Below are 14,730 nucleotides of genomic sequence, written 5' to 3' on the forward strand. Positions count from 1 at the left end.
TGAGAAAGTCCTGGAGACCTGTTTCATGTAACACTACTGAACTGTACACTTAAGAATGGTTAAGATGATAAATTTTATGTTACGTGTTTTTTTTTACAATTGAAAAAAAAAAAAAAAGCAACGCGGAAAAGATGCCTTCTCTTTCAGCTTCTGAATATTATTCTGTGGGGACTCAAGGTCTGAAACCACTACAGTCATCTCGTCATCACCAGAAAAGTATCAGACACCCTGAAGAAGGTAAAGCAGAAAGAAAAGTCATGGCTCTTTGAGTCTGTGATTCAGCTGACTTTAGGACTTCCTATTATGGGGGATAAATGTTTCTTACTGCTTAAGCCACTTAGGTTTGCTGTTACTGAAATCAAAAGCACCTAACAGATGCATTATTACTGCCTCAAAATAAATGGATGCTTGAAGAAGCTCCGCTAGAATGTAACTTTGGGCGGGCAGGGTTTTTTATTTGTTAGCTTTGTTCACCCCCACACAGAATAGTGACTGGCACATAAGAGGTACTCAGTAAATATTTAGTAAATAAGTAAAAAAAAAAGTTTAGGATTCCTCCTCCCCTATATCCTCCATCTCCTACTCATCCCCCTCAGGGCTCAGTTTAAATGTCACTTATACAGAGCGGCTGACTCTGAAATCCCCAAATCTCCTCCTGTCTCCCCTAACACCCTGGTTAGGGCGTCCAGTAATAAGCAGTCATTTTCCACTGTCAGAACTTTTCATAGCTGTGCCTAACTACACACTGGATTGTAAGCTCCATGAAAGCAGGGACTGCATTGTGTCCATGACTGTAGCCTCGACCGCCGGCAGTGTTTCAGTGGGCACTCAAAAAACGTCTTTCAATGATATTCAAACTCTGTCTTGGCTCTATGCAAAAACTTAAATATCTAATTTATAAATCAGTCTTTTTGATTATTTAGAATACTGAAAGTTGCTTGCACCCAGGTCAAAGGACCAAAGAGGATGTTAATTAAAAGTTTTCGCCCTGGCCGGTTTGGTTCAGCGGTTACAGCATTGGCCTGCAGACCAGAGTCCTGGGTTTGGTTCCCGCTAAGGGCATGTACCTCGGTTGCGGTCTGGCCCTGGCCCTGGATGAGGTTGTGTGGGTGGCAACCAGCTGATGTGTCTCTTTCACGTTGATGTTTCTCTCTTTCTTTCTCTCTTCCTCCCTCTCTCCCATTCTATCTGAAGATAAATGCAAAACTGTCCTCGGGTGAGGATTAAAAAAAAAAAGTTTTCATAACTTGGATGAGAGAGGGGCATCTTCAAATTATTCCATAGCATTGTGGGGGTTGGGGGGTTTCAAAAGCCCACAATACAGTAAATAATTCATAAGTGAAAGGTTAGAGTCCCTTATGAAATCTGAGAATAGTTTTGTAATGCTCTTCTTTTAAGGACTGCTGTCATCTTTTTGGCTTTGGAACACTGCTATTTGACATTATTTGCTAAATTAATTCCATATTCAATTCACTCCTCAGTGCTTCTCTATAAAACTACCACCAATGCCCATATGTAAATTTTGCCAAACTGACATAGAACTCTTTCTATTATATTATCTATCCCATTACCATTAATTTGTTTGTAATATTCTTTGGTAAGAACTATGTTTGCCCTTCAAATTGGTACAACACTCAGGAATCCTAAGACGTATTTTGTAAAAGAAAAGGAAGTGGGGGAGACAGAAGAAAAAGGAGAGGAAGAAGAAAAAGTAGCCACTTCATAGCAGTTTCTACCACTAAAGGAAATGTAATCCAACTTTAAAAGGGTGAAAGTGGTTTAGGAGGAAGTGACAAAAACCTTTCCCAGAACAGAAAGTGATGGTTTTGATGACAATGTACATTCTATACCTGCACTGTCCAACATGACAGTTATTAGCAATACATGTGACTGTTTATATCTGAATAGATTAAAATATTCAGTTCTCCATAACACTAGTCACATTTCAAGTACTCAGTAGCAACATGTAGCAAGTGGCTACTGTACCGAACAGTGCAGACACAGAACATTTCCACCACAGTGGACTGCACAGGTCTATGTATTCCTACCAATAATTATTACCAGTGAGTGATGCATTAGGGTCACCAGGAGAAACATACAAGTGGAGAAACACCCTATTATAAACGCACAAGATCTGTTTCCCCCTGTATTTTCTTTGGAAACAAATTTCTTAAAAATAATCCTTCCCGGTTTCTTTTACTTTGTAATAGATTTACAGCTTTTAAAAAAAATTTCTTGGGTTCAATGAATCAGAAGAAGCTCCTCTTATTCTCTGCTGAGTGATCTGGACATTGCACGGACACTTACAGTTTGGTCTCATCAGCCTCTTTCTGCATGATTTCAAGAATCATGCGGCAGGCTTCAGAGGTCCCCTCCGGGGTGGCATGAATGGTGACCGGCTTCTCTGCGGCTCCAGAGTTTTCCTTCCTATGGATGTCTACCCTGTAGGAAAAGAATCAGGAGCCATAGCACCACGTCATCTGGGACGGGATCCTAATTAGTCCCAAGACAGCGCTGCAGCAGCCAACATACAACCAGACACAGACAGACAGACAGGGAGCTGTCATCAGCATGTTTGCAACCGATGCCATTCTCCAAGAAGGCGGCAAGCAGTGCAGGGGGTCCTGTGCCAAACTTGAATTCTTTGCAGCTCCATTTGGAAGGTAATATTTCTGACAGGTGTGCTGTGGGACAAAGGCATCAAACTGGTAACAAAGCCAGTTCGGTAAGTATTTTGCGTCGTCTTTCAAATGATGGAGGAAGCGAAGAGTAAAGTAAGCAGGGTAGTACTGCACATTGGCACAGTGCCACGCTCTGAACTGATTGCAGCTTTTAAAAGCCATGTGTTAATCCAAATCCAAACATCAAATTCAAGCAAGCTTTATACATTTGAGTGTGGAGAGAAAACAGAGGCATGCCCTCTCTTTGCCTGGGTTTTGGTTTCCGTGCCACTGGCAGCCTGCCTCCTTCCAAGCTCTTAGAGCTAATGGCTCTAAAGCTTGATGACTTTATCAGGCTTCTTGGGGGTAGTCGTGGCCCTACTTGTTTTTGTTAACTTTCAAAATCACATAATTGATTGTATCCCCTTTTACTCTGGCTGTTAGAAAGCCCAGATCCAAGTCTCTGGCCTACTTCTAAAAAAATGGGCACACACTTTGAAAACTAACCTCGCTTCTGTTTAAACTTGGTGCACTTTTAAAGCCACTTTAAACAATTTTTGGAACAAAAAGATATATAAATAAAAAGCACTTTCACAGTGAAGAAAACTTAGAGGAGGAAAAATAGGGCTGATTTTAAATAAAAGGACCACCAGACAGTTTGTCCCCTCTCTACTAGCTCTTTATTTCACTCCTATGATTACGAACTCTGAGACTCAAATAAATTTCCATTATTGGGGGTAACTCAGATTCTTTAAGGAAAACAGTGTTTTCTCTTTCACGTTACAAGATACTCAATACATGGCCTGAATAAAATGCACTAGACATGTAAGTAACTAATGTTTGCAGGAATCTGCTGCTTTGCGATGTTACGTGCTTTCATAGCAATGATTACATTCGGTCTGCCTCACTGCCCTAATTCTCACAACCACCTTCGCTTCCAGAAGCAGCAACAGATGCTCAGAGAGGTAAGATTTTTTCCAGATCATAAAGCCATTAAATGGTAAACCTTGAACATGGGTCTTTGTTTTGAAGTCCTGTGCTTTCTTTGTTACATCATGCTGTGGTCATATGAACATATAAAACTCAACAACCCCACATGTCTTTTTACTCACTACAATTCCTTAAACAGACAGAAAACTAAATATAAGCTATACTTTAATAAATATAATATATACTTTATTTCTTGCTCAGTGTAGCAGTGACTCACCCCCCTCCTTTATGTAGCTATCTGTGAGCCTCCCTAGGTGGTCTCAAAGAATGACTACCACCTAGCGCTCTGACTTAGGAGAGGAGATAAGAGCTAAGATAAGTGGGTTCTAGGATCCCACAAAGTTCAGCTCCATACCTCTACTGTGTTAGAACTAGATGCATTCACAAGCATTAGTTAGCTTGTAAGAACAAGTCTTGGCTGTGAGGTCATTAGTACTTTCTTCATGAATCTTTAGTGTTTCAGGATAGAACCTTTAGGCAACTGGCAGGAAAGCTTACTTAAAGCCCCCAGCTTTCTGTTAGTCTGTTAATAGTTCTACTTAAAGAAGCCACCGTCCCATACAGCATAGCCCCCCCACTGCTGATGCAAGCAATAGCAACTTGAGGATGTCTGGGACCTGCCAGCACTCAGGGGACCCCTCAGAAGGAAGCAAAGGAAGCCCCGGAGGCACGTACCGGGACTGGGTCTGCTTAGTGATGTTCTTTATGGTCAAGCCCTCCTTTCCGATGATGGCACCAACAAACTGGGTGGGGACCAGGATCCGAAGCGGGAAATCAATCTGTCTGGCCTGAGAAGAGCCCCCAGGGGCGTGGCCTTGCTCCCTGGAAGAGTGGTCCCCACGCTGGGCTCGCTGAGGGGGCGAAGGGGAGCTCACCTCTTCATCCGGGATGTAGGAAATCTTGAAGGAGTAGTTCTCAAACTGATGCCCACTTAGCTTCTCGATGGCTCTGAAATGCAGCAGGCACAGGTGAACTTCATTAGAGAGCAACTTCACAGAAGACCCTCCAGGTCAGTGGACTGGTCCATTCACTCTCATTGACTAGTTGCCTATGTGAGTGACACTGATCCTCACTGATGACACAGCGATGAGCAGGACAGACACCATCTCTGCTCCCTCGTGGCTAACAATGAAACAGCAATCACAGTCCATAGGCCTGGACAGACCTGATATACAATTATGCATTCTGCTTTTTTCCACCAACAAAGACTGTCTCCCCCTTATCAAAGACTCTTTGTTAATATCAATATAAAATTACGACTTTTTAAATCATAATACATATTTGTTATTGAAAATTCAGATAAAACTACAAATAAGAAAAAGTCCTAATATCTAGATCTCTTATTTTTCTTAAATATAAATATAAATGTTATTTATAAAAATAAATTAATATCATACATAGTTTTCGTAACCTTTAAAAAATCATTAATATTCTAAACATTCTCCAAGTCATTAAATATCCTCCAATTTAATTTTTACTGACTATTTAACATTCTATTGATTTACTACAGTTTTTACAAATGATCCCCCACTGTTACATACATGTATGAAATCCAATCTGTTCCTATTATATAGTGTTGCCATGGGCATCTTTACAATGACAACTTTGCACACAGGATAAATTTCTAGAGGAGTTGCTGGATCAGAGAGTACACTGAATTCTAACATTATTAAGCATCACCCCATGTCCATCTGGAAAGGTTTCAACATTTACTATCCTATAGCAGTTAAGAGAGCATTTGTTTCCTTGAGTCCTCAAAAGCACAAAATACAATTATCTAAAAATAATTGTTAATTTGATAGGGAATAAATAATATTCCTTTATTGCATTTTAAAAATTATACATAAAGTGGAACAATTTGTGTACATGTTTTAAGCAGCACGTGAAAACAATAACCCTATTATACTAGGTTAATGTTTAGGGTTTATAAATTTATTACAAAGCATCACCTTTTGAATTCAGTAAAAGCAAGAAAGTAATATGTACAGAGGTCCTACCTAAGAGGCAACTGGACAGGAATTGTAAAGGTGAGTTATTGGTATAGATCTTGCTTATATATGTGTGCAGAAGTCAGTAGCAAATGAATTATTGCCTTTTTCAATGCAAAGTTAACTTTTTGGAAACTATCAGTATGCAAATGGGTTAAATACGTCTTCATGTGTATCAAAACCTTCAAAAAGAAATAAATCTAAAATCCTGGGATGTATAACCAAGGTTCTGCCACATCCATAGAGCATGATCACATGTGACCACATTCTAATTACGATGACCTGACAGGCACTTCAAGAACCTCCTATAAAAAGAAACTTGTTTTTGTTGTTTTTAAAAAACCTCAATCCCACGTCTGTTAATAGCCAAGCTTAAAATTCACCACCACTGCAGCAATGTAGTCATTACTGGGGACTTGGAAGTGAATGGAGGTCGGAGAAAGAAGCCAAGCCAGGTGCTCCTTGATTAAGTACCACCAGACACTTCTCCCTGCTGCTGATGTCACTGAGGTGGACCACCATTTAATAGAGGAAAAACTGACATTTTAGCATCCATTCAATTAGTGTGAATAAAAAATAAAGCTTGTACTTCTTTATCCTGGTACAGGGAGAAAATTCCAGGTAAAAGTGGCTCCCAGTGGGTGGCAAGGCAGAGTCTAGGGAACACAGTGTCACGGAGCTGGTGCTCTCTATTCCTGACCATGTCAAAAACAGCTCCCACCTTGGTATACATTTGATTGCATCTGGGATACATGCCCTAGAGTTCCAGTGACATGTCGAGATCTACAACTTTTCAGAATAAGTTTATAAACAAGGACTCAATGGAATTCAAAGACAGTCCTCCAAAAAATGTAAAAGGAAGTCCAAATTCACTTACGTTTTTGCTTCTTCTCTTGTTGCATATGTGACGTTGACAACGGCAGTTTCTGTGTCTGTGTTGACTAGGGAAGAAGCAAAAACTACACTGTCATAGAAGAAAAAAGAGCTACCGCCCTCGGGCTCAATGTAAACAGATTTACTTTAGAGAAAAATGCACAAAGTGATTCACTGCCCTAACTCTAGAGTTATTTGAATCTCTATCTTTATTCATTTGCATTCATAATAATTTGTAATCAATTGTATATACACATTTGTAATCAACTGTATATATAACTCAAAGCTATATTTTCACTTATTTTGTAAACACTTCTTGCCTGGATATATGTATATTACATTTTTCCTTGTATTTTTAATTTTTAATGCCTACATAAAATTGAAATAACTATGCCGTGATTTTTGCATAATGATCCCTCAAATGTTGGCAAATGGGTTGTTCCCAACTATTCTAAAAAGTGTCGCTGAAAACCACCCTTGTTGCAAACACCATTGATTTGAGTTCTTTTGAATTACTTTTTTAGATCAATCACAGAAGAAAAAAATAACTGGGTAAAGAAACATAATGCTTTAAAAAACATTTTTTTCCTTTATTGATTTTTAGAGAGCGAGGAAGGGAAAGGTAGAGAGAGAGAAACATCGATGAGAGAGAACATCAATTGGCCACCTCCAGCATGCCCCCCACTGGGGATTTGGTCCACCACCTGGGCATGTGCCCTGACCAGGAATTGAACTGGTGACCTCTTGGTGCATGGGTTGACGCTCAATCACTGGGCCACACTGGCTGGGCAAGAACATAATGTTTTCAATGTATATTTTCAAATTACTTTCCTAAAAGTTTATATTAACTTATTGTACCACTATCAAGGTGTAACTTTTATTTATAATTTGCATTTAATTTTAAATAATTGGATACCTATATAAAAATAAGAAAGTATATTAATTCTTCATTCATTGATAAGGTTTAATTACTACTTTTGTTTCTCTTTGACTGAACTCCTTAGCTGAGTGAGTTAAACCTAGTAACTGTGTAAAATAAATAAAGAAAACTGATCATTCCAATCCACTTGGCTAAAGGAGAGAATACATAAACTTTAAGAATGGCTAATAAAAACTCTCTCTTGTGAGCTGGTGTATCTTAGTTTGTAATTGTTTCTTCTTCCAAAGTCAGAAGTTACAAATAAATTCAAAAGGCAAACTAAAGCTTTCTCAATTTAAGCCAGTAAACTTAAAGCAAAAATACTGATTTTCCCCAAACAAGCAAATATGACTAAGTTAAATCCACCCTTTAAAACGTTTAAGCTATTGGGAGACCTGGAGTTAATAAAAACATTAAGTTAAGGATAATTCAAGAAAACTACAATAAAACTGCTTTTCAAAGTACTGATAAAACCCTCCAGTGTAGGGATTCTTAATATTGGGTCTATACTAGAGTTTTAGGAATTCTATAACCGGACCCTCCCCCACCCTACCCAAAGATTCAAATTTGTGGATATATGAATTTTTCTGTTTCTAATTTCCCTAAGATTCTCAAAAAGGTTAAAGACCACCGTTAAAGTAATGTTTATCCAGTAACTTCAAAGTAGATGCAGCCTTTGTGGGGAGGGGACGTGTCCCTCTTAGGAAAGAACTGCCACTGAGATTTACATGTGATACACATGAGCCCAGCCCTGGCCTTTGCCCAGGAGTGTTCCAACTGCTCTCTAATTCACGTACCAAGAGACATCCTCACAGTGCAAAACAAGGGCTGTGCAGCCCATAACCATCCTCTCTCAGTGCTGACATAGAATGCTACAGAGCTTTCCTGTTTGCTGCTTTCTAGTGCTACAGATGAGGCTATACACGCCCCCAAAGGGAGAAAGGGCTGGGGTTGAGCCTCCTGAATACAGCTATCCACTAGGATTCTCAAATTTTCTCACTCCTTAGCCATATTCTCTGTTCTTCAAAGATGTTTTATCTGCAGGAAATCAGAGTTCTTTGATTCTTGAAAGAACTGAGCTCCATTCAAATAATTTATTTTATTGGACACGAAAGCTCTATAAAGTTTCTTAAAACTACTGAAAATGTTTTCCTGCTGAATCAGGAGTCACCTACAAAATAGAACAAAACAATAGCTCAACACATCTATCTTGTAGTTGTGAGGCAGGTAGAAACTGGGCTCGCTCCAGGGCACACAGGCCCTAGGAGCTTTAAATTACCCCCCAGGACGTGAAAATGTTCTTCCTTGCATGGCACTGTCTTGAATTTATAGCATGGTCTTAGCTAGTAACTTTTATAGATTCATGTCTGTAAAGCCATCTTGCTCACTACATGCAATCCTTATGAGAACGTTTATTTTTCCATGTTGAGGGGAAATAACAAGAACTGAGAAGGAGAATCCTTGTAAGTCATGTCTTCCTTCTGAGCTCTTTCCCTTCACCTTTGGGCCTGGGCAGTCAGCAGCGTGAAATGAATAATGATATTTTTAATATTCATGGAGTGAAGAACATCTGAATAATTACTGTGTTAAAGCTATTATATTAATTATACTGGCAGACAGAACAGATAGCATATGAGAAAATGGGTTCTCTGTGATTTTTTTCCTAAGTGAACCTTATCCCTTGAGATCATGCATGGCTCCACTGTCTACAAATAGCTTACATAGGTTCACTTTTGGTGCCAACTATTCAGTTGTATAGGAAGGGGAGAAATTATTCTCATCCTTTTACACACGTGGACACTGAATCGGTGAGGTTAAGTGACTTTTCCAAGGGCTCACAATAAGTGACTGAATTTACATTCTGTTTTTAGGTCAACACAAGAATAATCTTTATACATGTTATTGCCTGTCATATCAGGAGCTTGAATTCTACTTTTCTGGGGCTCTTAAAGAGCCATGTAACATATCGGCATCAGTTATCCATTTTTTTTCTTTCCTTTTTAAAACCATAGTACTTCATGGTTTAAAAGGTAAAAATAAGGGCAGCAGAAGAGTATCTATTTTCTGGGCATTCATAGCACTGTTCCCAAGACAGTGGCTTTCTAACTTGAGTTCACACAAAATCCTGGGGGCATACTTTTTTAAAATACAGATTCACCAACTCTTGCCCCAGAAAGCCTTCCCTTGTAGTTCTAGGGTGAGCCCTAGGAATATGCACTTTTATGAGCACTCCAGAGAATTCTGGTAGGAATCCTACTCCTTGAGAAACACTCAGTCCAAGACATCAGAGATCTGCTTTTCTGAGCCAAGAAGAAGCAAGCTGCTGTAACAGTATAATTCCAACTACTTCCAACTGAATTATGCTGACCCCAACCTGACAATGTTTGTCCAGTGCTTGAGAACATTACAGAGTATTAAAAATAGCCTGAAAACCAAATTCCTTGAAAAAATAAAATATATATATATATATATGAACATCTCTCACACATAGATACACAAATATACACTTTAAGAAGCTTGTTTCAAAGGAGTTTAAACTTACTATTTCTCCCAGGAGTTGACCCACCCAATAAGAAATAACAGATAACATCCCTCTGAAAATTCTGTAGGCTAATTTCTTCACTTATTACCTTGTTCAACATTCTCCACTGTCCCATATTGAGCCAAAAGTCCATCCAACACCTGAAAAAGAGAGCTTCAATGTCAGAATGAGAAAACAGGAGTGTACCCACAAAAAATGGTACAGTGATCTCCCCAAGCAAATGAATTATATCAAAATAAGGACAGTTACAGGAATAATATAATTAAATTGATATTTCAGGTCTCCCTAAAAACAGTTAGTTTGTTTATTGGCTCCCGAGGAATCTGTTCACTGAAATGACGCAGCAGAATTTCAGTCACAGTAACTGTCAATCACATTCATCACGATGGCCAGAACCTGTTCACTGCTCTTGAAATGAGAAGCAGAATAAAGTACAAGGCTCGCTTTCCCCTCATATTTGAACTGGTCTTCCTTTGGTTTTTCTCCTATTTTACAAAGCAATGGGATGTGCATGTTTGACATTTTCCACAATAAACAGTTTGTTTTGTTTTGTTTTTGACAGATTGCTAATGTTTTTATTTATTTTAATTTAAATTAATTTATTTATTTTTGTTACAGATGTTTCTCCCCCCCCCCCACTGATTCCTCCCTCTCTCTCCCTCCCCGCCCTGTCCCCAGCTTAGTTCTCCATGTCCGTTGTTCATGCATACATGCATATAAGTTCTGTGGTTTATCCCCCCCACCTCTTCTGGGGATAGTCAGTCTGTACCCCACTTCCACATCTCTGGGGCTACCCCATTCCTCAGACTGTTATGTTCATTATATTCCCCAAATAAGTGAGATCATATGATACTTGTCTGAAACACCAATCAGAAAGAATATATGTACCCCCATGTTCGTAGCAGCACTATTTACAATAGCTAAGATCTGGAAACAGCCCAAATATCCATCAATAGACGAATGGATAAAAAAGCGGTAGTACATATACACAATGGAGTACTATGCAGCTGTAAGAAAGAAAGATCTCTTATCCTTTGAGACGACATGGAGGGACCTGGAAAGTATTATCCTCAGCGAAACAAGCCAAACAGAAAATAAACAGTTTTTTTAAGTAATGAAAATATTACACAGAATATTCTCTTCCCTTCATGGCTATTTTGATTATGTTTGGATTGAGGAATAAAGCATCAGGCAGCTTGTTTTTAAATAACACAATAAGGCCACTCCTCATACACTATCTTATTTTATTTATTATTAATTTTTTGTTGTTGACACTATTACAGATCTCCTCCATTTCCCCCTCTTAGCCCACCTCCACCCAGCTCCTGCCACCCCGTCCCTGGCCTTCACCACACTGTTGTCTGTGTCCATGGGCTATGCATGTATGTTCTTTGGCTACTCCCTTCACCTTCTTTTATCCAGTCCTCCACTCCCTTCCCCTCTGACCTCTGTCAGTCTGTTCCATGTGTCCATTTTATTTTAAGGTAGCAATCTTAAGAAGCTTTACAGCTTGGAAAATATCTTAACTGTTATTCATAGCAATTAATTCAAAATAAACAAAAAACCTGCTCAAACTAACAAAGAACCTTCTATTTTTATTGGTTTTCTATGGGTTTATTATTTTATTTTTCAAAATCGTAATTTGGAAAGGTAAAAATCTTTTACAAAATCATGAGATAAGAATCACAAACCAGGTACACATTTTGTTTCAGTTTGCTGGTGTTGAGAAGACAGAACCTGAGATCCCAGTGCACACTCCCCATGACTCAAGGGACAGGTGCGACCCCAAACTCCTGACAGGTCATGCACATTAGGGCACTGAAAAGGGTGGGGCAAGTCTGAGGACCTCTAATTCCTAACCGTGAAGGGTAACTAAAAGAGGGAGAAAATGTCTCGTTCACCCATCAGAAAAGGAAAGAAAGCAAGGAGACAGTCAAAACAGAAGTGACACTGGCTTACCTCCCATTGCAGGTGAGGAGGGATATTTCGAATCTGAATTTTTCTGCTCCTATAAAAATAAAAGCAGACTATGTAACACTTTCTCCAGAACACAAACTTAAATAAAAACAAGCCAAGACCATAAGTTGAGTTCACTTTCCTACTGTATTCATCATGGCATCAGTAAGAGATTCCCATTGTGAATTATAACCAGCATGTTTTAAAGTTTTCAATTACTTTGGGGGGGGGGGGGAGAAACAAAAACAAATCAAGAAGTCAGAACAAGCTAAACCATTTAAATGCAGATTTGCCTTTCTAATTTCCTACTAAAGTGGTTAGAATTTAAATTGCCATACAGGTTCTAATTATAGAATTATCACCTTCCTCCTCAACATATATGCTCCTGCAACTGACCCTACCCCAAAAGTTACCTAGGCTCAAACATGATGGGTGAAATCATATATATAATGTGCTTTAAACAAGATCAAGTTTTGTTTGCCCCTTATCTAACAGTGCACATCTTTTTTAAAAAAAAATTATTTTTAGCCCTAGCCGGTTTGGCTCAGTGGTTAAAGCGTCGGCCTGCGGTACAGAGAGACCCGGGTTCGGTTCCCGCTAAGGGCGTGTGCCTCGGTTGCAGTTTGTCCCCGGTCCTGGCCCTGGTTGGTGGTGCAGCAGCCACTCAATGTGTCCCTTCACGTCGATGTTTCTCTCTCTCTCTCTCCCTCCCGCTCTATCTAAACAAAAAATGGAGAAATGTCCTCGGGTGAGGATAAAAAAAAAAAAAATTATTTTTACTTTTGAATAGATAACACAGTCACAGTCCAAAAATTAGACTACTATACAAAGGTATACTAAAGTCTCACTCCTTCTCACCCCTCCACTTCCTCTTTTACAGAAATAAACACGTTTACTTGTTGCTTGTGTATCCTTCCTTTAGTTTCTTCATGCAAAGAACAGCAAATACAAAATCCTTATTTTCCCTTTCCTTACAGAAATATTTACATGTTCAACACACTTGCTACATCTCCCCCCACCTCCCCAAATGTAATATCTTGGAGATCTTTCTATGTTGGTAGATAGAGAGCGTCCTCATTCTATTTTATTACTTGAATGTATTGGAGTGCATTTAACTTATCCCTACTGATGAACGTTTGGGCCTTCTCCTGCCTTTTTATTCAGAGAATTTTTTTTTCCTCAGGATTTCCTGCTGGTCTGACAACTGAGTGATTTAGATGGTTTCTTGTTTTTATTTAAGCATTAAAATTAGATAGAAAAAAAAAAAAAGAATAGAAATATGAGGATAAGAATGTTTCTATTGCCCAGCCAGTGTGGCTCATTGGTAGAGCATTGATCAACCCATGCACCAAGAGGTCACCGATTCGATTCCCAGTCAGGACACATGCCCAGATTGTGGGCCCAATCCCCAGTGGGGGGCATGCAGGAGGCAGCCAATTGATGTTCTCTCTCATCAATGTTTCTCTCTCTCTCTCTCTCAAATCAATAAAGAAAAAATTTTAAAAAAAGAATTTTTTTGTTTTTTGAGAACATGTTAGATCCTAAAAAGAAAACACAAATCAGCATTTAAATATGAAAAATATAATTTTAATGGGAGGGCTTGACACTGAAATCCCATAAATATCCATTTGGGAGTTGCAAGAGAAGGGATGTGATGACCACATTTTCTTTTCTTCTGGTGTCAGAGGTACCACATGGTGGCTATACAAGCCACAGGTTTCTCCAAGCTTTAACCTGGCAATAGCTTAGGAAGAAATGTTTCCTGCAGAGAAAAAAGGACAGAGAAAGAAGTACACAGAGGAAAAGAGGGAACAATAAAGTAAATGAGGGGCTTCAGTTTTCTCAGATCTTTACTGAATAAGGGGACACTAACTGCATAGATCCCATACACTACTTCTGCTTTGTATTATTATTATTGTTTTTTTTATCCTCACCCGAGGACATTTTTCCATTTTTTGTACAGATAGAGTGGGAGGGAGAGAGAGGAAGAGACAGAGAGAGAAACATCGATGTGAAAGGGACACATCGAGTGGCTGCCACCGCACGACCAACCAGGGCCGGGGACAAACTGCAACCGAAGTACGTGCCCTTAGCGGGAACCGAACCTGGGTCTCTCCGGACTGCAGGCCGATGCTCTAACCACTGAGCCAAACCGGCCAGGGCTGCTTTGTCTTATTTCTTAAAAAATGAGAATGCATTCATGCTTGACTATGGCGGCTTAAAGGACTATACAGGCCAGTCTGTGGAACCTCTAGTCTTTCATCAGGATAGAAAGGAGGAAATAGAGCCGGGAACTAATTTCTATCCCTATGGTATAAAGGCTCTCTCTTCTGACACTGCTTTTGTTTGGCAAGAGTTCGTAACAAAACTTCTGACACCACTCCAAACAGTGGCTGCAGGGAATGCTACAAAAAAGATGTCACAAGCCTAACAATTTATACAAAAGGCCTCAGGCCCCGGCCGGTGTGGCTCAGTTGGTTGAATGTTGTCCCATGCACCGAAAGGTTACCAGTTTGATTCCTAGTCAGAGTGCATGCCCAGGTTGTGGGTTCAGTGCCTGATTGGGGTGCATACAGGGTGTGTATAGGAGGCAATCAATCAATGTTCCTCTCTCACATCGATGTTTCTCTCTCCCTCTCCCTTTCTCTAAAAAAAAAAATCAATAAAAACAATTTTAAAAAAAGAAAAGGCCTCAGAATTCACAAGAAAATGGAAATTTCTAAAGAAAAACATTTTATATCCAAGAATAAACATTGAGTCCAACTGCTAACCAAGAATTTACTGGTAGAAATCCTGCTGGAA

General features: G+C 39.4%; 1 protein-coding gene across 1 annotated transcript in view; it reads right to left on the minus strand.

The window, feature by feature from the left end:
* The window catches only part of IGF2BP2 (insulin like growth factor 2 mRNA binding protein 2), a 151,805-nt gene that overhangs the window by 27,503 nt on the left and 109,572 nt on the right, over positions 1-14,730 (minus strand). Inside the window, exons 3-7 of the mRNA XM_036243447.1 lie at positions 11,932-11,980; positions 10,061-10,112; positions 6,516-6,579; positions 4,326-4,598; positions 2,308-2,442 (exon numbers count right to left, since the gene is read on the minus strand). Coding sequence (XP_036099340.1) covers positions 2,308-2,442; positions 4,326-4,598; positions 6,516-6,579; positions 10,061-10,112; positions 11,932-11,980 — 573 coding nt within the window. The remainder of the gene's footprint in view (positions 1-2,307; positions 2,443-4,325; positions 4,599-6,515; positions 6,580-10,060; positions 10,113-11,931; positions 11,981-14,730) is intronic.

The sequence above is a fragment of the Molossus molossus genome, unplaced genomic scaffold (assembly GCF_014108415.1).
Source record: "Molossus molossus isolate mMolMol1 unplaced genomic scaffold, mMolMol1.p scaffold_m16_p_5, whole genome shotgun sequence".
Lineage (NCBI taxonomy): Eukaryota > Metazoa > Chordata > Mammalia > Chiroptera > Molossidae > Molossus > Molossus molossus.